This window comes from Vanellus vanellus (assembly GCF_965231255.1).
Source record: "Vanellus vanellus genome assembly, chromosome: 4".
NCBI lineage: Eukaryota > Metazoa > Chordata > Aves > Charadriiformes > Charadriidae > Vanellus > Vanellus vanellus.
In genome coordinates, this window is record NC_138909.1 from 56,746,332 (window position 1) to 56,772,814 (window position 26,483).

At 39.2% G+C, this 26,483-nt stretch overlaps 1 protein-coding gene across 1 annotated transcript in view; it reads left to right on the top strand.

The window, feature by feature from the left end:
• The window catches only part of PPP2R2C (protein phosphatase 2 regulatory subunit Bgamma), a gene marked incomplete at its 5' end in the record, with an annotated part of 196,135 nt that overhangs the window by 115,780 nt on the left and 53,872 nt on the right, over nt 1-26,483 (top strand). Inside the window, 2 exon segments of the mRNA XM_082482560.1 lie at nt 25,017-25,114; nt 25,712-25,877. Of these exon segments, the coding sequence (XP_082338686.1) occupies nt 25,017-25,114; nt 25,712-25,877 (264 nt within the window).

Consider the following 26,483-nt stretch of genomic DNA (forward strand, 5'->3'; position numbering starts at 1 on the left):
TGTCATAATAGCAAATACACGTGAACCGGGGCCATAAATTAGTTTACGGTTTTGGACTTTGAAAAGGGGTCTGATTAAAAACCCAGAAGACTGTGGTGTTTTCTGTGATACGTGAACTATGGCATGTTGTTCATCTACAGTTTTGTTTTGTAAGAAATAAGAGAGGCTGCTGTCCTTGCTATTAACACTTATGCTGCCTTTACACAAACAAACCCAATGTACTGCCCAGGACAGCTCCCGAGAGATTTCCTTCATTTGCAATTACCAGAATCTGAGGGTGTTAAAATTGCTGTAAGCTTAATTCTCTACCTGTTCAGTTCAAAATTCTTATAAATCCAGGATTATACCCTATGTGTTACTCTTTCACTGTTCCAGACAAGACATGAACTTCAGAATCTTGAGGAAGTGATCACCGTAAGGAATCTACGTCTTCTTGTTTATATGTTTATAAAAGCTATAGCTACTTTCTCAGTGTTGAAAATAACAGTTTGAACAAGAATGCTTATCACCATGTTTTGACCATTTCCTTGATTTTTTTGGGTCTTCTAGGACTATATTCATAGTTGTGATAGATAGTGTGTAGACTACAGCAGTGAAGTACTACTGCAGCAAACTCTGCCACCCAGCCAGGTCCCTGCCCCATGGCACCCTGGCTGCTTGTACTGCCCTTCAAGAGTTGTGACCATCTGGTGAAGAGTCTCAGCGTATAAGGTGGTAGCAGTAGCCTTGCCTTCTCAGTTGGGTAGCAGCAACCTTCACACAATGGGAAGTGCAGTGAGGGGAGTTTGTGAGTCAGTTGTGCCAGGAGGATTGGAGAGTGCAAGGAGACATCCCCAAAAGATCAGCTGTGGTTTCCAGGATTGCAAAGTCCTGGATAATGTCCTCTTTGGTGCAGACACAGTTAATGGGTCTATACTAGTTGTCTGAGTCTCGGAGAATGGGAATGCCTGTTCTCAAATACCACATGGCCTGTAGAGGTTTCTAAAAAAAAAAAATTGGTGCTGCTTCTGTTTTGAAACACAAGATCCCCAAGTGCTTAAGTATGCAAGTCAGAAGTGCCTTGGCTTAAAGTCAACCAATTCTCACTTAAGTCTAGTTGTTGTGGACTCAAATGCTGACTGAATCTGTGGAGGTCCTGAGCTGTAGATGTGTTCAGATTCTTAGCAAATTCCCTGAGCTTGTGCTGAGCTCTGTGTGGAGCTGCCTTTTGAGTGTCCACCTGATTCGGTAATGCTGTAGAAGAGGGGGAGAAAATGGCAGGAGGAATGGGGGCCCTTTCCTGTGCACTACTCATTTTGAGCCAGTTTGGGAATTGAAAGAATTTGGCTTCAGGCTTAGCCCAGGGGAATTTGAAGGCACTGGTTCCAATTTTGCTTTCCACCAGCTGAGAGGCAAAGCTGGACTGGGACCTTCAGTGTTCCCGCTGTCAACTGAGCCACCACCTTGGGTAGTGATGGACAATCTGCTGATAGGGTCTGTGATACCACCAGAGCAGGCTCTAAGTGTATCCCAACCCAAATGCTCCCTCGACCATTCAACACCAGTTGCATTGTCATTCATCCTCTGTGTCCCTGTTCTCACTAGAGTGTGGCACCACAATATTTCTTTCTGTATTGGTATCTTGAAGTTCAAATTACTACCGGGCAGCCAGGACGCAAGAGCTGAGAGTCAGGGAGAGGATAATAAAGGTGAAGAGTGGCCCTTGAGTAATTAGCAGCAGTGTGATGAGGTAAGCAAGTGTGTAAGCAAGTACTCCTCTTGTTACATTAATGAGCAACACGTTTGTTCAGTTGGTTGCATAAGACAAAATGCTATAGTGCTTTACAGTGGCTGCAAATTTTCTACTGGGGTGAAAAATAGTAAGTACAGATTTAAAATACATTAAATATTTTCATGTATTATGGCATATCTTAACTTGTTTGAGTGATCTTGCATGCTGCCTTGGAGGGATATATCATAAATACAATTATTATTATCCTTTGTGCCAAAATGACATTGACATTGGTCGAGATTCTCACGTGAACCAAATAGCACAGCTCCAGTGAAGGAAAAGGACAGATTTGGTACCTTCTGTTTAAGTTGTCAAGGTTGGCTGCATTCTCAGTTAATTTAAAATCGTGCTTTATGGCCTCTATTACACAGGTTTCTGCCCCCTCCTTGAAATCTCTCTTCTGGAGTGACAGAATGTAACCATAAATGTTGTTGCTTTTTGTTGTTTTTTTTTTTTCTGCTTTAGTGTTACGTGGGTTTGGTTTTGTTCCTTTTAATGTAACAACCCATGTTGCTTCATAGGCTTATAGGGAAGTCTTTCTACTTCTTGTTGCTTGTAATGTAAGTCTGTAGCACTGGATGAAAAAACAGATGATTCAATTTTAAAATGCAAACAGAGTCCTCATTTTCTGTGGCTGGCAAACTTTCCCTTTTATCCCTCAGCCAACTTCTATCCAGTCCAGTGGTTCTCCTCCTCTGTGTCATGCTTGCTAACTTCTGCAGATTAATTTTTTATGAGAGATACTGTTAAAATTACTTTGGAGATTCACATAAATTATCTCTGCAGCTTTCACTTGCTCATTGTTGTGAAGAATTTACTAATATTTCTCTACTGCAGCCTGTATTCTCTAAATCAGTACCAAGTGTTTTTTTCTAATTTGTGTATTAAATAATTTCAACTTGATTTTTAATGAAGTAAAATACTAAGTATATTATGTAAATCGTGGGGGAACGGAATTGGAGAAAGTGTGTTGATTTTGCTTTGTTGTTTACACAGCTACTAAATCTTCATGAAGTAAATTCAGCTGAGTGCTGCCTGCCAGGAGCAGCCCTGGTAGCTCCTGGGCCATTGAGGAGCCTTTCTGAGATGCAGCTCTTTTTCTTTGTTCCCTCGACGTACTGCTGCCCTTCATTAGCAGAAAACCATGAAATAAGGCTTTGCTGTTTCCCTGCCTCTTCAGTTTGTTCCCACCAGAAGAGGAGAGTATACAGAGCCTCCTCCCTTTGCACTTCTAGATACCTGTCCTTGAGTGCTAGAGTCGGAGCAGGAATTTATACTCATATGGGAGGAAATTATGAAATGAGTGGTTGTGTTCGGTGCGTGTTTCACTCTCTGAAGTCAGCAGGAAAACCATTTTTTTGCGGTGCCCCAGTGTTTTGCCATAAATGACTAGAGCAGAGAATTCATGTAATCCAGGCTCTCAAGCTGATCAAAACTGCGAGACTGGGAAGCGCAGCCCCTGTGGTACTGGAAAAGATGAAGATGCAGGCTAACAGGAGGCCTGCAGAGTGCGTGTAAACAGCCTGCTCAGTCCTGAACTCATAAAAGATTAACTGCTATGGTCTCCGAGATGATGATTTTTTACATTTGAGACAATGATGATGAGTGTCTCTTCCATTTTTAAGAGCTGGTGAAAATGATATAGTTTTATGTATTTGTATATTTGTATGGTGCAAAGCTGTGCCTACAAACCTAAGATGTGAGTTAGGCATCTATTTCGTTCTGCAAAACAGAACATATTTTAATATCTAAAAGTCTTCTATAAGGTAGAGCCTCCTAGATAATTTTAATGTTTATTTCTCTTCTGGTAAAGTCTTAGACAGTTTTTATTGTTGTGAAGGAACAGATTCTGCTTTATTGCAATTTCATTTTAAGGGACTAGGTCTTATGTGTGGGAGAGATGACTTAAGGCCAAATTCACTATGTGAGTTTTTATCGTCTAAAAACTGTATAACATGCTTGCAGTTCACTTTTGAGCTGCCAAACTGAACATAAACTGAACCTCTGTTACTTTTCTGATGTAGCTCAAAAGCATTGGTTTTTATTTAAGGGGTTTCCAACATTTATGATTAGTAGGTAGTGCATGTATAGGTATGAAGGTTAATTAAATCAAGAGGTGAAGTTTGTAGAACAGGGAATGCTTCATTAAGCCCTGTGTGAATTAACATGTACAATCTGTTCACAATACCCCAAGTGCCATTCACTGAGACAGTGTAATTACAGCTTACACACAGTTTCATTAGTTTGTGTTTCTTCTACTGTGGTTGACATGTATGTTGTCTTCACTGAAACCCCGGAATAGAGGAGGGACTGCTCGCTGGTGGGCATCTGAGCATACTGACATTCAACAAATCATTTTTCCTTTGGGTTCTAAAAATCTTATCCCAGATGTAATTAAGCTTGTAATTCATCAACTGACACTTTTTTTTTTTCTGAAATTCCAGATCTAGCTGAAGACATGTGAAATGGCTCTTCTTGTACGCCTTTTTTTTTTTTTTTTTTTTTTAAACAGATGGGAAACAATAATTATCTTTCCCCACTGCTAGTAGTTCATTTTTTGTTTGAGTTGTCTTTTATTTAAAGTTAATTCATTTTTATTTCAGGGCAGGATATTACGACAACCTAAAGATGCAGTTTTTAAGACACATCTGTCTTTAATGTGCATGGTGTTTAGGCAACTATAAAATCTAGGTGGCTGTGAAGATACAGGGACTTGAGTGAAAATTTAAATGTATAGATTCGCAAGAGTTTCTTTTAATAACTACTTCTGCTACTAAGAACTGTGAATGCACTTAAACAGACTGAAGTGTTACCACTGTCAGGCAAATTTGCATCTCTTTTAGTATGCATATAGTTGATTCCCAGAGAAGGACAGTTAAAGCTCCAGTTATGATCTCTGCAAGTCAGAGGCTAGATGCATACATAAAAATCCTGGAAAGTCATGTGAATATACTTAATATTACCCTTGTGATAAGTCCCACGGGCCTATTCAGGTGAGAGAAATTAAAGATGAGGAAGCACTTGAAGGCACAGGTCTGTAGACAGAAAAGCAATATTAATGAGGGTAATAAAGAGACTAGTGAGGAGGAATGAATGATGAGCTTTATTGCAAATCTTATCTGTACGTTATCACTTTATATTAAAAAAACCCTGCATAAATGTGCTTCTGCGAAGTTGCTAGACTGATGTATGAAGAGAATACAGCTGGGATGTAACAGAGGTAGCACTAAAACCAACCTTCTGTTGTCCTCTTCTTTTCTGTTAATATCTTTAAATATCTTTAAAAGGTTTATGTTTAGAGCTACTATATTAAAAGAATACGTTACATCCACGCCATGTGGTATCCCAGCTCTGGCAAACAAGGGCAGTTGCCGCAGTGGTAGTGATCTTCTCCCATTGGTCTTCTGGTTGTAGTCTGAAAATACTGAAAAGCTTAGGGCCTGCTCCAGAACCGTTCTACCATTTGTTTCCTATTGTATTTTTTGGTATCTATTGAAGTAATATTAAAATATTTCACAGAAACTGCCTGCCTAAATTCTCTTATGCCAGGAATTATAGTGTTTTGGTTTGAGAAGTCATCCTAAATTAGTATCTGTGTTCTTTAGGTTTTCAATACATTGCATGTATCTTCTGATTTTAGTGAGTTCTAGTGTTACATAATACATTTCATGTAATAGCATTCCACAGGAAAAGTTAGCAATAAAACATGTATAAAACTATACATGGACTTAAATCAAATCTTACCAGTATATAAATTATTGGGCAGACCTAGGCTGATGTAACTTCAGAAACCATTGTCTTCCAAAACCATCCTAAATCATCTGCCAGTGTTTCAGGAGTAGCATGTTTTAGGGCAGAACTTCCAACCTTTGCGCACATAACGAAGAATTATGGGAAAGCAGACAAGGGAATAAGGGAACTAAAATGTCATGCATTTGCACGACGGAAGTCCCGAAATGGGTCTCAGTGCTGCTGCAAAGCACAGACTATGTGGCAGGCAGGCTGTGATGAAGAAAAACTAGCATGACAGCTCTGTTTTTAGGCATGGTGTTTTGTCAATTTATGCATTGGGAGACTGTTGACTATTCGCTTTAGGACGATGCATAGGAGCTTTTAAAAGATACATGGTTTTTAATATTTGGTGTCTGAAGTGAAGGACTGCATTGACTTGAGGCTGTCTTTCGTTTGGGTCGGTACAACATACGTCATGATTAAGAGCAGTTAGTTGTGTCTTCTTGAAATAAAAGGCCTTGTGTTATTTATTCACTTCAGTGCCACAAGAATGTATGATGCCTTATAGGTGATTAAAATAAACATGCCACTGGAATCTTATAACTTAGACAGTGCACAGCAAGAGGTGACAAAAAATAAAGGCAGATAAGTACAGGAAGCATGAGGGTTACAGTGGCAAAAGCTCATGAAAATGCTTTCATATACCAATAAAAGCTTTCACTTATGCCTCACATATGTTTCTTCACTGCATGTTGCCTGTGTGTCTTGCTGGTTATTTGATTTTTGGTTTTGTTAACGTATTCTACTCGTAGACTTTGGTCCTGATATTGTTTCCCTTGAAGTCCCTGGAAGGAATTCCTAGTGATTTAAACAGTGTTGGATCAATCTGAGTAAGCAAAGACCGGGGGGATGGTGGTAATGAAGAAGCTGGCACTTCAAACCTCTTTTAAAAGGAAGTGTTTTGTTAGAATGAATAATGAAGCACCCTGTAATTCTTATTGTTCCTGTAGTAGGTGTAATATTATGTACAAAAATAATGCATGCTTCATCATAACTACCCAAATGCAAAGTGGAAAGGTTTGCTGTTCTTCCCCTGTTAGCATGCCACTTACCTCAAAGCGTGAACCATTTGTCCAGAAAAATGGTTTATTTTCCACAATGTTGAGATGATAGTTGTGAGGATATGGAATGGTTTGGGTTGGGTTATTTTTTTTTTTCCTGTTGTTTAAGTATATCTCTCTGTCCCAGTAATTAAACTTTTGTCATAATTAGTGCTAACTGTGGATAAGTGTGTAACTGCGTACATGTCTCTTGAATCCTATTGATCTCCTCGTCTCAGGGTATTTCGTAGTAGGTTCCTAAATACTTGTTGTAGAACATTGGTACTCTTAGCTTTAAGTAATTTTTTTTTTTGTCATTTAATGAGGTTTTTCTTACCCTTGTATCATAAGAAAATTTCAAATGATTAAGTTTGCACAAATTGTTGCTTTATCATGTCTTTAATGTTATGCCTCCAGTATTATGCCTCTTGCTTGTGTTCCATCTGTTCGCTTTTATCCTTCTTCTGTTTCTACCATATCCTTTTCAGCAGTATTATAATTTCTTCTGGGTTTATGTATAATGTTTCTTTATTCTAAAGGGAACCCATCAGCTTGATGTGAATTTAGATTTTTTTTTTTTAAATTGAAAATTCTTTAGACTAATGCGCTCTGCCTTGACAGAACACATTCTCAAAAGCGTAGGGCAAACGTGGATGTTACATGCTGTAAAATGTGTAAAGAGGAGCAGTCAACTTTGATATTTGTGTCCGAGTAGCCTTGCAGAGGTAGAGTCTGCCTTGTAACACCTATATTTGTGTTTTAAACTTTACATGAAGGAGAACCACAGAAGTGGAAGAAAACTATTTCCCTTTCTATGAAGAAACCGTTATTTTCTGTTAAGTGGATTTGAGGGAGATTTCTTAACTATTCAGACATGTAAATATGCAGACAGAGAACTCATGACAGCTGCAGAAATATCTGACTCTGTTTAAAATATTTTTTTAAACCTCATTTGTTTGTGTCTTTCTTGCCCTATGTAGAGATCCTTCAAAAAATGTATCGCTGCCAATTTTGTTGATGGGATATACCTAAGAAGCACCAAACAATACAAAAACATTCAGTGTATCAAATGGAAACAGATGTTTGATAAAATGTAATGAGATCTATTCACCTGTTTATGTGAGTGCTGCACACGTTTGATGGGTATAACTATTTATTAAACAGCTTGCCCATGTGTTGCCAAACAGTGGATTACATTCTAGTAAGTCTGCTTAAGTAGCTCTGTGCTCATGAATATGACATTCAGTCTATTTACACCTTTCCAACTGGGTTAAAATGTCAAAAAGATGTATTTTTGTAATATAAGTACCTCAGTTCTTTTTGACATTATTTTCTGTAGCTCATTTTATATGCATATCTTTCTTTTATATTATCATCATGATGGTATTAATTTAGATGTGCAAATTAGCTCTTCATGATGTTGTCATGTCAGCATCTGGATTCAAGATGTGCTGTTTCATAAGCATCACATCCTATTGCGTTTCATCAGAGAGTCCCCCTTTCCTAATCTAATTATTCATAAGGAACCTTGGGGATTGTGCTAATGGGCATCTGAAGCTATAAAGAGTAATGAAAGTGGTTGTGTTACTGCTATGCAATTAAGTGTATATAGAATACCATTCATATAATTAAATTCAGAATTTTTACCACTCTTTTTCTCCTTTGTAGTACATTAATTATTTCTCTGAAGTTAAAAATAATACTAATGGAGTTTAAGAGCTTTTTACGAGAGTTGTAGCATTTATAGTCATGAGTTGATTTGGCTCTTATTTTTAAAGGCCTTCAGCAAATAAGTAGCCAGTTGTATCCATGGCCCAGCAATGTGCCCTTGTTGCCAAAAAGGCCAATGGAATCCTGGGCTGCATAGGGAAGAGTGTGGCCAGTAGGTCGAGGGAGGTCATTCTCCCCCTCTACTCGGCACTGGTGAGGCCACAACTGGAATACTGTGTCCAGTTTTGGGCTCCCCAGTTCAAGAGGGACAGGGAACTGCTGGAGCGAGTCCAGCGAAGGGCAACTAAAATGATTAAGGGCTTGGAGCACCTCCCTTATGAGGAAAGGCTGAGAGAGCTGGGACTCTTTAGCCTGGAGAAGAGAAGGCTGAGGGGAGACCTTATTATGGCATACAAGTATCTAAAGGGTGGGTTGAAGGAGGATGGAGCCAGGCTCTTTTCAATCGTTCCAAGTGACAGGACGAGGGGCAATGGGCACAAGTTAGAACACAGGAAGTTCCGTTCAAATACACGGAAACAGTTCTTTACGGTGAGGGTGACAGAGCACTGGCACAGGCTGCCCAGGGAGGTTGTGGAGTCCCCTTCCCTGGAGATTTTCAAGACCCGCCTGGATGCAGTCCTGAGTAATGTGCTCTAGGCAATCCTGCTTTAGCAGGAGAGTTGGACTAGATGATCTCTAGAGGTCCCTTCCAACTCTGAAGATTCTGTGATTCTGTGATTCTGTATGAAATTATTTTTATGGATTTTTCATCTTTTATGGGAAAAGGTGGAGGATGTTTCTGATTGAGGCAGAATTTGAACTGCTGGGAAGCTGAGGGGGGGTGTGCTGTGTGTTTCCTGTTTTAATACTATGTCCAGGTTTGATTGGGTGCAATACACATTATGCTGCTGCTGCTGGGAATGTGTATCGGCAGTCAGTGCAATTTGTAAGTTCAGCGTGACCTTTGGTCTGGGTTCAGTTTTCTGTCTTTGTTCATTTGGAGTAAGTGTTTTGATGAATGAAGATAAAGTATTTAGATCGACGAGTCAATATGTTTTCCACTGATAATTCCATATTAATAAGTGCTGATGGTTAGTATCTTTAAGGTCTACTGACAATCTGATTGAAATCAATGGCAGTTTTGCCTCATTTAGTTCAATGGGAGCAAGAATGAGTCTTTAACCAGCAGAAAATTATAAATGCCAGTCTCTGTTCTTGTGTCACTCAGTATGAACAAGAGTTTTTATGGTGCTGTCAGCCAGAAAAAAACCCTTTTCTTTTTTGATAACAAAGCTGCATTTAGCTGAAGTAATCCCTAGGTAGCCTGTTAGAGGTGTTCCAGCTTTGTTATCCCCAACAATACCGAATGTGGCCACTCACTGATTCTATTTAAGTAAGTAGTTGCTACTGCTCAAAATAGCTTCGGAGACTGCTGTGCTGCTGAAATTCTGCTGCAAGACATCCTGCATTAGCCTAGTTATCTTGAATTTTCATGTGAGATTCAGACTATTTTAATGGTGTGGAGTACATTATATGAAATCTATTGTGCAGTTCCTTTTTCCAGAACGCCAGTGATAGCCATGATGTTCCATGGCACTGAAGAGACCAAGGGATTGGGAAAGCATCCTCCATCTTTGATTATACACAGCTGGTTGGGATCGCGTCCTATGTTCTGGACTGCCTTAACCGTAAAAATCACACTATCATTTAAAAATTGCTCATCTGCATAGTAGCTTACTACAAAACTGAGTGGTAGCTTCATAAAACAACTCTTCCAGGATGTCCTCTTAGCTTGTCCCCAGGTACGCCCTAGGAGAAATGAGCGGCAAAGTTTCAATGAGAGTTTAATAGGTCCAGGTCCTGTCTAACCAAATGACAGAATGTCAGAGGGGGACTGACAGCTTCTCTCTAACCATCACTACAAAAGCAAAAGGAGAGAAGAAAGAGGGGGAAAGTGCACAGAAAGCCTGGTCCCTTGGCTGGATTTCCAGATTCCAGCATATTCTCTGAGATAACAGACATGTCTGAAAATCAGTAAATGAGAAAAGAAAACCTTCAATCCGTTCAAACAACCTTTTTGGTTGGTTGGGTTTTTTTTTCATTTTACAGTGGTAAATTTTATAGTTTTATATTTTTTCTCTGGTAATTTATGTTTTTCTACATTATTTTGGTTTCCTTTGATTACAGGGTAAAATCCTTAATTCTCTAATGTATTAAATAGTGACCAGTTGAAAGAACATTCTTGTTGGCTATTGGTTGCTTCCTAATCTCCCTATTGCTTTTGCATACTTGTGTTTTTCTATGTAAATATGAAAATAATTCTTTAGAACAATTCAGAACAATAAAAGATCTGATTTTGTATTCCAGCCTAGTGTGTACATACCTACATCCAAGTAATCCTGGTCAACAGACAGTATTTCTGGATATTCACCTAAAAACTTAAAGAAAGCCTCCGCTTGAACCTCGGTTGTGGTTAGTCATTGCTTTGTTAGGCTTGACTTCTAATAATATTCTTTTGTTCTTGCACTTTATTTAAAAATTATTATTTTAATGATCCTCAAGTTTAATTTTGTGCAAATCTGATTGGGGGGGGGGGAGGTTGCTGCCTGTTTTTCATTGCGAAATCAGTTTCTGTCTCTCCTTTTAAAGCAAATTTCCACACACAAGTTCAAATCCCTTAGATCAAGAATACGCTCATTTACAAAGATTATAATTGATTTTTGGCCCTGTTTTTAATACTTTGCACTGTAAATGACATCCCGGTGGAGAATAATCATCATACAGATGTTTGAAAGCTTCTTCCTGCCGAGTATGGTAATTGAAGTCTATAAAGTGTCATCAGACTGCACGTTGTTTCTAATTAGTACAAAGCAGTTTCTCTTAGCTTTGTGTAGCTTTACTGGCCTCTTTCCTTCATTATTTTACCAGCTGGCTAGTAAATCTTGTCAGTTACTCAAACAAGCATGATATTTTTCTGGGTCATTCATAGTGTCTTGCTTTCCTTTACCAAAAACCCCAATTTTTGTATGGTTTGGTGCTGGTTCTGAAGCTGTCAGTATGCTTTTAGCTCCAAGTGGCCAGGTACTACTGTGGCATCTTTTGAAAGAGTCTTCATCTCACATCATCAGGAGAAACATTAGTGCAACAATAAATTTCTTTCCTCATAATAGGGCCTTTATGGTAATGATTCTCATTTGTCTATTTTCTGAAATAAGAACTTTTTTTGTGACTGCTTGATGGTTGGCTGTTTATGGCAGACAGTTTCCAAGAGTATACTTGGGACGAGCAACGGTGGGATGGAAGTGGACTGATATAAGAATTTCTTCTGTTGAAAGGAGCTCAAAAAGCTGCGCAAAATCATTGAGAAAAAAGCTTTACTGCCCGTTTTCAGCTTCCCTGTGTGAGTGTACTCGGGTACGGGTCAAATCCTGAGGTCCTTATTGAGGGTTGTATTGTGCCTCCAAAACTGTACCTTCCTCTGGTGGGTTACTTTAGCCTAGAGTAGTGTCCCTATATTTCCTCCTGTCTTGCTGCAAGCTTTTTGCCTTAAGTAATCTGGGATCTTACAGGACTTTAAAAGAGAGACAGAAGTAAAGAATTTGCAGGCCCTGGCTGCTTTCTTCAGGCATCCATTCTAAGCACAGGGAAAGCTGAAATAAGAGCTAGCTCCCTTTGTGACAAGACTGAGGCAAGATTCCTGATGATTTTTTGTTTTAAGGTGCAACTTGTATTTCTTCCTTACATGTGGTTAATGCCTTGTCTGAATGTTCAGGTAGCGCACCCAAAATTTGTCATGATGCATTGCTTACAGAATTCCTTGTTGATTACAATTGAATGACACTCCAATAATGTAAAAGTCCACATCTTGCTTGGAAATCGAGGAGGTTCAAGAACACCTACGTGAACAGCTAACAGACAATAATTTGCTGAGCTGACATATCATAAGGCACCAGACTAAGATTTAGGAGGCTGATTTGATCCTCATTAGCAAATGACAGCATCCTGGGGAAATAATTCTGTTTCTACAAAATTTCTATGTTTGGGAAGAAAACAATATACAACAGCTATGATCTGGAGAAGGCCTCTAGTGTAAATAATTACAGAACTACTTCTTACTGGCTTCAGTGGAAAATATGCTTAGTACTAATAATCTCTTTAATATGATATTGCTTCACACTGGACCCTCCATTTTAGTGCAAAGTGTGTGTAGAAGCAAACCTCTTTCTCACATGAATTGGCTTGTGCAAGCTCATATGAGGCTGTTAAACTAAAACCAGCATGTACTTGATCTGAGGTGATGTTCATAGCAAAGTGCAGTGACATGTTGCTTTCTGAAATAAAAAGAGTTTATTTGCTACTTTGCTGCTAACTATCACATCACTTATTTATAAGTGATTTATATAAATTATAATATAGAATTTATATATTATATAGAAATATATAATATATTATATAGTATATTTTATATATAATTTATATGTAATTTATATCATTATATAAATAAAAATATTGTTTTAGTGAACCAGTTTCTTCCAGGGTTAAATGGTGTCCGGGTCTGCATAGGTCCCCTTCACCGCAGTGCAAGGTCTAGGGACAACGGCAAGCTGGTGCCAGGCCTGGGGAATGTGATGTCTCTCTCCACTCAACCAGCCTTTGGCAAATTTTCCAGCATCTACTCTGCAGTTCCAACTTGGGTAAAACTTTCCCCTTATCACGGCCCTTTGAACAACTAACCAGTTGTTCTTCTGCTTTGCCTCGGAGAAACCTGTCAACACTTCTCTTCATTCTGTATTTAATGGATGTGTCAACAGTGCTTAATGGAGGATGGTGAAAAGGTATGTTTTGTAGTTAGCTCTGAATGTGGCGGGGTGTCCTGACAGCAGCGATGTCTCGGGCACAGCCTCACGCCAACGTCATATTGGCTCTGATGCCAATTCAGTCAGTACTAGCTCAGATATTCCTCTGCAGTGCTCTTCTGCAATGCATAAATACACCCTCATGCAAACAGAAATTCAGAAGCATCTCAACTACATATCCATCATTTATAATTATAGTGGGATTAAAATAGACTTGAGGCTTCAGCTGGCCTCATGCCTCAGAACTGCTGTATTGCAGCAAAGGCTGCTCTGCTTTCAGAGCACAGCAATAATTACTGTGGACTGCGTTTTAACAACCCACGATGATTGCAAGGCACAGATTCAAGGATATTAGGAGGGGGATGGAAGCCTTGCACTTCTATCAAGGGCTTGGATGTCTAAATGTTATCTGTGTGGGCTGCAAATTAGCAGCTCTCAAACTGTATGGCTCCAGGAGGCATGGCCTTGGGGAAGGTTCCTGCAGATTCGTGAGCCATCACCATATGCTTTGAAGCCCCCCTAATCTGGGGAGGCTCCTAGGAAAATTCCTCTAGGTCTATCTTTGTAGAGGAGACAGAAATCTGACCTACTGATGTTTGGTTTTCCAGACTATTTTGTTTATAACTTCTCAGCTTGAGCGGTATGCTGGCAGAAGCTATATTTTGCATTTAACCTTTTGATGAAGATGGAATGATCATGCTTAGTGTTAAAACGTGATAGGCTCGAAGCTTTGAAGTCCACGTTCCCCAGTTGTGAATGCAGTGGGAATGGTCTGAGTTCTCACTTGCAATGTTGTATTATTAGACTGGAAAGAGCTTTTAGGGCTGTTTTATGTAATTACTGGGTTACCTGCATGCTGCTACATTCCTGGGTAGGAAAAAAAAAATCCAAAACCGCCTGACCAGCAAGCAGTTGCTGTTTTAGCCATTGTCCCTGTAGCATTTGTAATATATGCTGATCTATTCCTGTTATGTAATTGTCGTCCTTTGGGACTATCCCAAAACAGGGATGTTTATTTCCTGAGGCTTTTCACAGTGTTTGAAGTTTCTTTATCAGACACAGACTGGGGAAAGGTGCATTGATTTTTAATGACTTCTTTTCTTTAAGTAGTATTTTTTTAAAAAATGAGTAATAATAGAAATATGATGCATTGAAACTTGAGGGCAAATTTATTGTTGGGTTTTGCACACTCTAGTTATCTAGAATTCAATCTTTCAGGGCCAGGAGTTCCTCTAGTTCCTGACATAACAGGCTGATTTAGCATGCCCTTCATTTTAAGCAGATGAGTAATCCCGTCTTCCCTCACATTGATTTAGTTAGATACATATATAACTAAAAACAAAGACTTTGGCCTTTTATGAATTGAATCTTATGAGATGAGCTTTTAGACCAATGTAAAGTTATGTAAGCAGCTACTGAATTTTTATATTATGTTATTTCCACACTCATATCAAACCTTAAAGCAGTGGAGTTGATAACGAAGCTGATACAGAAGTTGTCCTGTTTGTTTTTACACAAGATTAGGAGCAGCCTTTGGTGTTATATCAGTAGCAGCAACCCATGTTAACACCAAAAAATCTGATTTTTCTGGTCTTGGGATCATTATGTAAACCTGCTGAAGAGATCTTGATGCAAGCAAGAAGAACTAACTGCATGATTTTTGAGCTTGGCTTTAGTTTACACACTTAAGCCAGCCATGCTACCTGGATAATTCTGAGAGGTCACAAACACTGATTTCAAAGGGTGTTTGGAATGAATGTGATATATTATGATGTGCGTGATCCTAATCAAAGAAGTATTAGGCACTCCCAGAAGTCCCACAGTTATATGAACTTGTGACAGGCCCAGAGGCAAATTCAGAGTTGTCAGCTGAATTGCCTTTGGAGCCTGCCAAGCAAACAGATGCTAACGTTAGATAAGTATCTACACAGCTTGGCATCGAGCTCCTGTGACAGCCAACGAGCTCTGTGTGTGACCTTAGCTTGCTGGTCCACTGCTGGGAGTCACAGAGGAGATGTCCAGTGATGTCTAAGTTAGAGCTGTGTGTGCTCACAGCATTTGGATGTAGTTTATTTGGATCCTGTATTCAAAGTGTCCGATCAGTAGATTTAAACACTGATATCCACCCTCGTGTATTAAGATTGAGAAAAGCAAATGTGGTTTGTTTTCCCTGGGCTAGTTCTACAGGCTCTGGAGCCCCTTGTACTCTGGGATACCCCCGCCTCTGACAGTTGTCGAAGAAAACCCTAATGTAATTTGACGTAGCAGAATGTGAGCGTTGTTGGTCTACATGCTACCCAGATTCCTGTGAGCTGCAGTCACGAAGTAGATCTGCCCAAGTAAACTGGATATTTGGGAGCACTGTGACCAGCTGGCACGGAGGGCCGGTACCTGTGAGGGTGACATTCCCCTATTTCCAAAACATGGTGGCTGCGTGCGTTCTACCTGTTGAGAAATGTCCCTGGCTTGTGATAACCCCTGAGCTGTGCTGAAGTGGTGTTTGGGGGAGAGCAATTTATCACAGCCAAAAGCCTGTCAAGGTCCACTCTTTGCAATTTAACCATATGAATCATAGCAGTGCAAAGCCCAAGAACGTCCTGGAGCTCTCCTTCATTTACTAGCATAGATACGGCTGTTGTGTCTCTGCTTTCCTTGTCATTACTCTGTGCTTAAACACTCGGGCTGTAGTTCAGGTCCTAGCTCCAGCCTTCATGATTTTTAAGATTATATCCCCCCCTGCTTCATCCCAAAACCTCACCAGGGCTTTTTCTTCCTTGGTGCATGCTATTGTGAGGCTTTGTTTGTTAGCGCTCCATCAGTATATGCATTTAACAACACGAGTACTCATTTGAACTGAACACAGGAATGTTTAAGTCTCTAGACAAGTGATTAAGAGCTTTATTAAATAGAAATGTTTCGCTGAGCCACAGCCTGGATTATCTGTCCCTTAGTATGTGTATAACCAAAACTGCTTCTCTGATCTTGGATAAAAACTCTGGAGGATCTGTTTCATTTTTTCTTTTGTGTAAAATGGGAATGCTAACATTTCCTTACAGATTTCCATGGGTTGCTGGGGGGAGGTTAATGCCCGGAAAGTGCTTTGAACATGAGAACTGCAGTGACAGAATTACTGAGAGCTTTGCTTCTGGAATTTAATTGCTTAGTTAAGGGCGGGGGGGTGGGGGGGAGAAAAAGTAGTACAGAATCAGCTGGCAGTGAAATTCTATTGACGTTTGTATGTAATATATAGGAAATAACACTCATTTTGAATCTGGTTATTCAGGATTGTATTTTAAATTTTGGATGGCTTTTCATTACTTGGTGATATTTTAAATTAATGATTTTCCTTTAAAATTCTAAATATGGGTGGGATTTTTTTCACCTTGTTTTATAATAGCCTTTTAGCAAAACTTGATGTTTGCTTATCGTAGAACATTGCAATTATTATGCACAAGCATAATCGCTTCTGACAGTGAAAGTAAAATGAGTATATTTTAATAATTTGTACACTTTCCATTTTTGGCATTTATTTGCTCCAAAATGAGGGGCGAGGTTCAAGGTCTTTCTATGCTTTCAATAAAACCCGGTTGCCTAGCATTTTTAACACTTGGCAGCACCATTTCTAATCTGTCTTTTGCTGGCAGCCAGGCTGTGCAGCTCCTCAGTGGGAAGTAACATGGAGCTGAGCAGAAGCCACCAGCTCAGGCAGGCTTCCTTCTGTGAGTACCAGTTCAAACACCGCTCCGGAAATCGTAAATACATAATGTGATGCCCATAGTGATTTTTTCCATTTTGCCCTTCAGTGTTGGTTGGTGAGAGGAGTGGACTGGCATGTTTCCTAATTGCGCTGTTTATGAAGTGGAGCGTTTTAAGCCTGTTGCTGAATCCTTAGCTTAGATGTCTGCCTCATCTGACAGCAAAAACAGAAAGAAAGAAGAAAAAAAAATGTCCAGATGCATATTTTTTTTTTCCCAGAAATCTCAGGAAGATAAATTGTTAGTGTGTGTTACACAAGGGTAAGCTGAGAAGAAACTTTTGGGGGATGTGAAGTTTAGAAGCTTTCTGTGAATATCTTTATGCTAAAAAAGAGATTGACCTGCAGCGTTTTCTTAGTTTCGAGTGTTGCTTGTAAGAATAGCTATGAGCGGTGTTACCGAATGGCTTAGCGTTACTAAAAGTGAAAGGCTTTCCAGTGAGTTGTCCAGTTTGTTCAGGTTGAACAGGATGGAGGAATCGCTGCTTCCCAGGCTTAGCTGCTCTGGACGTCCTCAGCAGCTGAGGGACCTGCCAGGAGCAGAGTCAGCCCCTGTGTTGGCTATAAGTACCCAGGGAGGACTGGCAGGCTCACAGCACTGAGGGGCTGCTCCGTTACCGCAGGTGGTACGGTACCACTATTTGGGAGACCCTAAACAGGTATTAAAAGGAATTATAGCAAGCTTTTTATCAGTCTGTTGAGTGTTTCAGATTATGAAGGCACAAGCAGTGCACTTAATGTTACCCTTAGTGAAGTCACTAATGTTAATTAAGCATTCTGCAGAACTAACGATGGAAACTTTGCAACTAAGCAGGTCACCTTGAACATGAAGAAACTGAAGTGCATGTAAACTGTAGCCAAATTGTTGAGAAATGTGTCCTAATTTTCAGCTACACCACATCTGACAAATGCTCCTTGACCTTATTTACTTCGGAAGTAGTGGGAAACTTTCCATTTACCTCAGTGGGCAGAAGGTCGAGTCTTTGGCCTCTTTTCCTGGAGGCCTTGTACTCTGCAGGAGGGAGATGGGTGCCAGAACCCCTGAAACAAGGGCTTGAAGATTTTAAATTAGGAATAAAACTGAGGGGTCACTTTACAAAAGTCTGAATCTCAGTGAATTGTATTTGGTGTGAAGTGTTTTTAGCACAGAACCCAGATAATCTATTTTTCATATTTGTGCTGTAGGTAAATCTTTTTTTTTTTTTTTTTTTTTCACATTGACTGTGCTCCAATAGTTGGGTGTCATTTCCTGATTTTCTAATTTGAGAAATGCAGCTAGAAATTAGCATGTGATTAAAAAGCTGTTGAAAACATTTTCTAAGCTCTTAAAATAAACACATAGAAAAATATTGAAGAAAAAACCTAACTCTATTAAAGCTCGTGGCTAGAAACAGTAAATCATGGTGATCATAGGTGCTCATAGAGAATGTGCAAATTTTGGATTTTTTTTTTAGATTCTGTTTCAAGTGAATTCTCTCTATGAGTGAGCACCAAACCTACATTCAAATGTTCTGAATGGGAAGGTGCTTTCCTTGGTTGCTGAGGATATAGGGATGCATGGACTTGTGAAACTCAGCAATAGCGTGATTGTCTCATGCATCAGCCAGGGTCGATGCAGGCCACCAAGGTGTGCGTGTGTAGAATTTCTAAAATCCAAAAGTTGGAGATTAAAGATGGAAAAAAGGGAAAGTTTTGCTCACTGCTTGCCAGGATTTGAGGTTAGGAAATTTGTTGCTTCTATTATAATTTTTTTTTTTTACTATTATTTAGTACCATCCCCAGCTGAAGTGTTCTTGTTTCAAGCAGCCTTTCAAGAGCTGTTCAGCATTCAACCTTGTGGGTTTGGATTTCACATCAGGAAGAGATTGTTACACTCAGAAAGGAGGGTAATATTTAGCCCAATAAAATTCCTTGTTCTTGCTTGACAGGATTAAATGGGACTGTGGATTTTGCCCTCGATATAAGTGTCCTTGTGAGCAATGAAGCCAGGGAAGGTGTCAGTTAGGAAAACAACTACATGAAATGTAGTGGGGACACATCTCTGGATTTCATTCTGTTACTGATTGATCACCTTGTTTCACTAATCCCTGAAGCACTTACACTATTAGCATCTACGTTCAAAGTTTGCTTTGGTCAAAGGCAGCTTCCCATTGTGTTTGGCGTTGCCCATCTAACATGGAGCAAACACCATTTTTCAGCGTAAACTCCATCAGGTTTTAAAGCCTTAATGAAAAAGAAAAAAAGCAAAGCGAAAGGTTTGCCAGGGTGACAGATAATCCCAGGGGCAAAAGGGCAGATAGATCCTTCATTTCAAACTGCTTTCTTATCTTCTGCAGTGGCATTTCCTTCTGCTCTTTCGTGCTTTCTCAAGCTCTCGTGTGTGCATATGCTCTCTCACATACACTCTTTTGCATCCTTTCTCATGGTCTTGCGCTTTTTAACACATTCAGATGCTCTCTCTCTTTCTCACCCCATCTCGTGCATCCTTGCACTCTCTCTCTCATCTGCCCTTCTCATATTGCCGCCCAACTGTGTACTGGCGTGTATCCTGTGTTGTTTTGGTGACTTGGGAGAGGTGATCAGGTAGTTTGCGTGTAAATCAATGAAATGTCTTGACTGCCAGTAGAGTGGAGTTGGCTCTCTGGTGTGTTGGCTTTTAGCGTTAAGTTTCTGACCCAGCCCAGGTGGGCAGTGTGATGTGTGAGATTTTGCACTGTGTTTACTTGAATTTTGAGGGGTGGTTTCTGGGGTCATACAATCCCGGGATCCAGGATGGTGAATAATGCTGCTGTGAACCAGAATGAATGAGTGTTACAGAGTCTGCTGCTTGAAGTAGAAAATTTTTCAGTTGTCAAGGATCTTTCTGCCAGCTATTTCAGAAAAGAAGGATTCTTCTGATCCTCATACCTTTGAGGTTTTGCATACCTTGTTTTCTATCTGTTTGAGGAAACCTCTGAAACTTCAGCTTAAAACAAAAGGTAGCAGGCTTTTTCTTTCCATCCATTTTTTTCTTCCCCCCTCTTTTTTTTCCTGTGTCCAAGTCTAAACTAAATTCTGACAACACAGCTCAGTGTAATGGCCTTCCCTTCACACAAGATACTGTAATATTGCTCCTCTTTTATCTACCATTTGTCCTTTTGTTTTATGGCTCTCTTTGTTGCAGGCTTCTTTGTTGTTTCTTCCAGATTATGCTCCTCAGGGACTTTTGCATCAGTATGACTGAACATCGCTTGCAGCCATGCCAGATTGCACTGTGATTTTATTGGATTTCACAAACCAAGGTTAGGCCAGGTCAGAACTTGGTTGAAATAACGGAGACTACAAGATTGCCTGCTGGCCACTGGGAACACGCACAACAAAAACCTGACCTAGATGCTGATTCAGTCGGCTCAAGCTGACAGTGTTGCCATGCTGATTGCAGTGCATGTAATGTAAAGAAGTTCTGACCTGTTCTGGCTGGTAGGATTCAACAGCTTTTTTTGGAGAAAAGTACTGAGGTTAATTCCAGTGTTCTGGCCCAATCTAAATCCTTTAATTCTCTGTCAGGATTACACTGCAATTCAACAGAATATTATATTCTCTGATCTTCTTTTCCTTGTACTGTTGGTACTGTGTGGTGGTGTTTGCCCTCGGAACTCACTACTGCTGTCCAAAAAGCTGCATTTCTGTGCAGGGTGAAATAGTTTTGAAATTTCTTTGCTTTCCTGATCTTCTGAAACCAAATAAAGTATACCAGAGCCTTCAAATGAAAGGCCTCAGAAAGACAGAAATTATTAGTAAAAGTGACATACAGAAAATTATAGCTGAGCTTTTCTTAGAGTTGCTTGAGGTTTCTAACCAAAAGACTGTATGAAGATGCGTAAGTACGTTCACATTTTGCTTTACTGAGTGCATACTAGGTGGAAAATGGCATGTAGTTCTGCTAGAGTGCCCCAAAATGATGCAAAGATTTATTGCATAGATAAGGCCTTTCTAATTACTGTAAAGGTATTTGGACCTGTTTGTGTTATATAGGAACAAACTATTAAAATCCCTTAAAGTAAATGTGTAAGAGGCAAGAAAGTGACCATTGAAAAGTAAGTGATGGTGTGAAATAAAGGCCAGAATTAATTTGGCCGGCTGTTGAACCTTTGTTTCATCCCACCCCACACTGAGCCTGAGGGAGGGCTGCTGGAGGGTTTGGTTGCCGGCATCCGTGCTGGAACAATACTCATGAAGTTGAGGGAAGAGCAGTACAATCAGCTAGAGATACTTTGATGTGCACAGATGTACATTGATAGACTTAGATCTATTAGAAAAGCTGAATATATCTAGCTAAGCAGCAGCCATTGGGTACAACATAGCCATAAAGCACATTTAAAGAGTGTAAATGGTGAAGCTGCAGAGGAATTAGTGAATGATGTACAAAAGTGCAGAGGTGACTAGGAGTCAGGGAATTAAATACTTCAGACTGGATCAGGAAAAACTTTCTGTCAGTTCAAGCTGTAGAGTAATATGATGTCTTTCTGTGAATATGTAACATTAGTCTGGGGAATGAAGTCCGTAATGTATTGTATCTGCTGGAAGAATTTGCTGCGGCAGGATGTGGAACAGATGACCAGCTGTATACCCCCCTGGAGTATTTTCATCTTTTGAAGGTTTTCAGTTTGCTTTTCTCAGTCAGCATCTGTGTTTTGAGGGTCCAAGTTGTGCTTTTTAACTGACTGAAAAAGTTGAGCATCGTGACTTTTAAATTCAAGGTTATACACATTTCTGCATAGACAAAATGGGGAATGTAAAAATGGAATAGGAAGATTAATATTGGATAAAAGTTGGGATTTGCAATCTGATTGGAAATATTTGCCCATTGGCGTTGAGGTTACCCATGTTATTCTTAAGAGGTAGATTATCTCTGTCTCTGATAAACGTAATAGTTAGTGCAAAGCTTGGCACTGCCAGTAGAGATATGGAAGGTGTAGTGCAGAAGGCGGCTGGAAGGAGTCTTTCATCTCTGCCATCCTTTGCCAAGGGCTTACTGTACATGCAAATTCATCAGCTCTTCCATTGTGGAGCATTTATATATCCTGGAGAGGGTGAAATCTGGCAGTTAATTGCTCTGTACACTCAGGGGGCCATGGAGGAATCTGCAGGATGGGACCAGAGTGTCTGATGTTGCTACAGCATTAATAAATATGTAGGGGAATGTTCTGCAGAAGGCTATGAAGAGCTTTGTTGATTGATTCTGTTCCTACCTCCTCTGTCTTAGGAAGAGCCAGCCTGGCTAATCTTTCTTATGAAAACAGCATGACTAATGTTCACCTGCTAACAGATACGCTGGATAAGATTTGGGGGGGGGGGATCTGTTGTTTTCAGCTGTTATTTACAGGATCAATGAAAGTGATTTTCCAATTCAAGGATAATTTTTTACCAACAAGCTTCACAGCCTCTAAGGTCAGAATATTGGATCTGTTCTTTTTCAGAACAAGTTAATTTAAAAATGATAGGTAGTTTCCAGTTCAGAATTATTTTTTCTAATAGAAAGGAGGGATGCATGTGGAAGAAACACCTTGGGGAGGAGAGAATTTTGCTTCAGAACAACATCGTTACATACTGCCCACAGATTCTTAATGTTTTAGCTCTTCTCCTTTAAACAATAATCACTTAACTGCACACAATATTTTAATGACAAATGAAATATATTAACAAAATGCAGAAGTGTTCTATTATAACCCTGGTTCAGTTACTATTGAAGTTGGTGCAGATACTCCTGACTTTACTGGGCATTGGCCGATACCCTCTGTAGAGCGCGATATAATATTTTGTGACCGTTGTCACCATAGAGAAGAGTATTTCATGTCATTGTGGAATTACTCCAGGACACTAGCAAGCATATTCACACATTTAAGGTCGAATGCCATTCATTCCTTTTGCACAGTTATTCTATCTGATTCTTTTGTGACCTTTTGAGAATATCACGTATCCATTACACATGCACCTGCATACGCACACACATACACACATATTTTAATAGATACTACATTCCTCCCCTCTGCATTTACCCTTCTTCCCCATTGAACACTTAAGAGTCGCCATTCTAAAAGGGCTGTCAGTATGAGACTTCTGCAGTTCTGCCTGCATAGTTGGGGTGAGGTAAAACTTCAAATGGGTAAAATCATGCAGGTATCATTTTATAAGCAGGAACCCACACCTACTATCAGTATGAATTTTGCAGGATAAGAACAAGATAGCCGAGAAATGTTCTTGCACTGTAAGCACTTCAAATGAACTTTACGTGCCGGAAAAGTTGATTAGATTTTTAGATTAAAAAAAAATTGCAATTTTTTAAATCAAACTCAACCCATCGCAAGCCCCAGAGCCCCACCAACAATAAGCAGAGTCTCTCTATCTTACTGTACTCTAATAAGACAAGGGCTATGGAAGTTGACATAAAAATCAAATGCCATTAACTTTGAGAAGGTTTGGGTTCAGACCCAAAATATTGTCAGTCATCATGTTCCATTTTTCTCAAAGTATACACATCCATACATTTTATTCAGCAAAAAAGAAAATGACATACGTGCTTTATGATTCTCTCTTTCTCCTTTATATATGTAGAGCGTGGAGAGAAAAAAGAGGAAGGTTGGTTAGTTTGTTTTTTTTTTGTTGTTGGTCTTTTTAGACAGAACAATTTGATGATGAAGATTTCTTTAAAAAGATATTTTTCTTTACCATGACTAGGGTAAAGTTTTCCCTTTTTAGATGGTGAATTGTTTATAACATTCCAGTAAGAATCTGGCTTTTGGATGGCTGTGTTGCTGATGAGAGCTACTGGCAATAGAAGCTTTCTAACACTCAACTGCTAGTTTATTAAAAGAATAATAGGAACAGATGTTTTCAATTCATAAAATGTATCGAGTAAATGGTACATCCACTTGTTATTTCAATTCCTTTGAAATTTAGTGAACTCATTTGGGGCTAGGTTTTCAAAAGAGCATAGCCCACTGTCGCCTCATTGTTCTCAGTATAAACTGATGGATGATGAACGTGTTTGAAAACCACAGCTTTTTATGCCTAAAGGGGAGCTGCTAACTACTGACGTTTCTAAAAATCTGGCCCATGTTTCTGATGGGTGAATACTGATCGTTATAGAGCATTCGTATATGCAATCTCTGAGTAATACCCTGCATTTGTCTGTGATTGTATATATGATGGCTTCTTAATTTACTATTGCACTAGGCATTTTAATTTAAATTATGCTAATAATGTAGGATTAACTGTGGATTATGATTCTAGCATTTACTGTCATACAAACAGAAGAACCAGTTCTTTTGCTCCTATGGTCTCTTTCTCCCTTCTCATTCTGATGTATAGTAATTTGTACTCCAGACTGGCCTCAGGTTTTGATGAGGTTTCTTGTTTAAGCTGATGCAATTGCTTAGGGAAAGGCAGTTGTTGAAAATTAGAAGAAGAAGAGACTGGGATCTTTTTATCTTCTGATGACACATTTTTATGGTGCTGAAATGATTTACCGAAAATGGTGATTTGAATGGGCTCTTGCCAGCATTGCACAGTGAGCAGTTTTGGTTTTGCCCCCATTCCTCTGTGCTAGGATAGGCTACATGTACTTTGCCTGTGCACCCTTCGTTCAAATACATATTTGAGAAAATCAGTGCTAGGGGGTTACATTAAAACCTTCACAAAGGGTGAAAAATAGATAATACATACAACAGAACTGAGATGTTATGTTGGTCCTTGCTAGAGGAAATAGCAGGGGGGCGATGCTGTTGCTATCTCTAGTACTGAAAAAAAGCTTTGTAGCAGCCTGAGATTGCTCTTATGGAAGCATAACCTCTCCAGAGATCTCCTCCACTCCCAAACTGCAGATGTGCTGGAAACACAAATTTGCCTCGTTATGTTTGCACTCGTTTCATTGTGTAGCAACCTCAGATTGTAATGGCATGCAGCCTGTTTGCATTAGTGACTTGCTGTTGAATTCATCTGTATTCCTTCAAATCCCTCATTTGTTGCATTTTTTGTGGAGTACTTGATATTTCTAGTGGCTTTGTGTTGTAGTAGCAGTCTAAAATTTGCCTTTTTTCTCTTTTTCCCTCCAGCTGATATTATTTCTACAGTTGAGTTCAACCACACTGGAGAACTGCTGGCTACTGGTGACAAGGGGGGTCGGGTTGTTATATTCCAAAGGGAACCTGAGGTATGTGAGTTACCAATTTAGTCCTTAATAGTTTGCTAAAACCTGGCTTTATTTTTGGTACTTTAATTGGATCTAACTAACAAACTTGTTTATAATCTCAAGATTCAGTAAAACAGAATGTCAGCTCTTTGGAGAGGAAGTGAAAGAGGGTAAGGATCTTTTAGTCAGAAGTTTGCTGTCCCAAACAAAAATGCTTCAAAGCTAAGAAAAAAGAAGGTTGTTTTTGGTTTACTTCTACATTGTTGTAATAGCTTATGCCTGTTTGATGGAGCCATTCCATTTAAAACAATGCCTTTGCTGCAATACTTTTATGTTTCACTTTTAAATTCAGCCCATCTGCAGCATCTTTTGTAGAAATCTTTTCTGAATAATGGACATTTCTTAAAAAAAATCTGCCTTTTATTAAATGTTGCTTCAGTACTTACAGGAAATTTCATTCCTGTAGAAACAAATCTGTCAATATCATGTTTTAAATGAGAAATTAAATCACATTTTCAATATTTTTATATTTACAAGGCTGCTTATGCAGCTTTTCTAAAAGATGAAGATATATTGTCATCATAAACCACATGTTTTTGTTGTTCTTATTCTCCATAGAGTAAAAATGAGCCTTACAATCAGGGGGAGTACAATGTTTACAGCACTTTCCAGAGCCATGAACCTGAATTTGATTATTTGAAGAGCTTGGAGATAGAAGAAAAAATAAACAAGATCAAGTGGTTACCACAGCAAAATGCAGCTCACTCACTTTTATCAACAAATGGTAAGATAGATGAGAGTATATACAACGTATCAGTTTTTTGCTGTTGTGCATTTTAGTGCTGACTGTATATATTTGTTCATTTTAATCTACTGTTTTAGTAATTTCCTCTTTCAGAGTTTACCAAGATTGTCGTACTGACTCTGATATCTGTTATTTATGTATTTTATTCATAGTCATAGGGTTTTTCCTATTGACTATCCAGAGACGTTTAGAGAGCTATCAATTTTTGCTATTAACGTGCAGTGCTATCCTGAAATAAATTTTATGACAAAGGCATCACCTTACTCAGCAGCTGTGTTTCACTGGGGATTTAGAATTTTGTCTGCTGTATTTGTCATAACTTATATTCTTTGTAGATGTGTAAATGAATGTAGGTGAGAGAGATGAATTTCTTTTTCTTTTCGTTCATTATCATCAGAATGGTTTATTTAAGTTCTAAAGAGTTAGACAAATCTTTGGAAGGCAGTAGGAATAATAATAGGATATTGATACTGACTCATCTTTCTAACATCCTTAAAGCCTATTGATTTAAAAAATGCAGTATCATTGCTAAGAGGGGATATGCAGATGTGACATAGGGGGAAGAAACTGAATGGAGCCTAACAT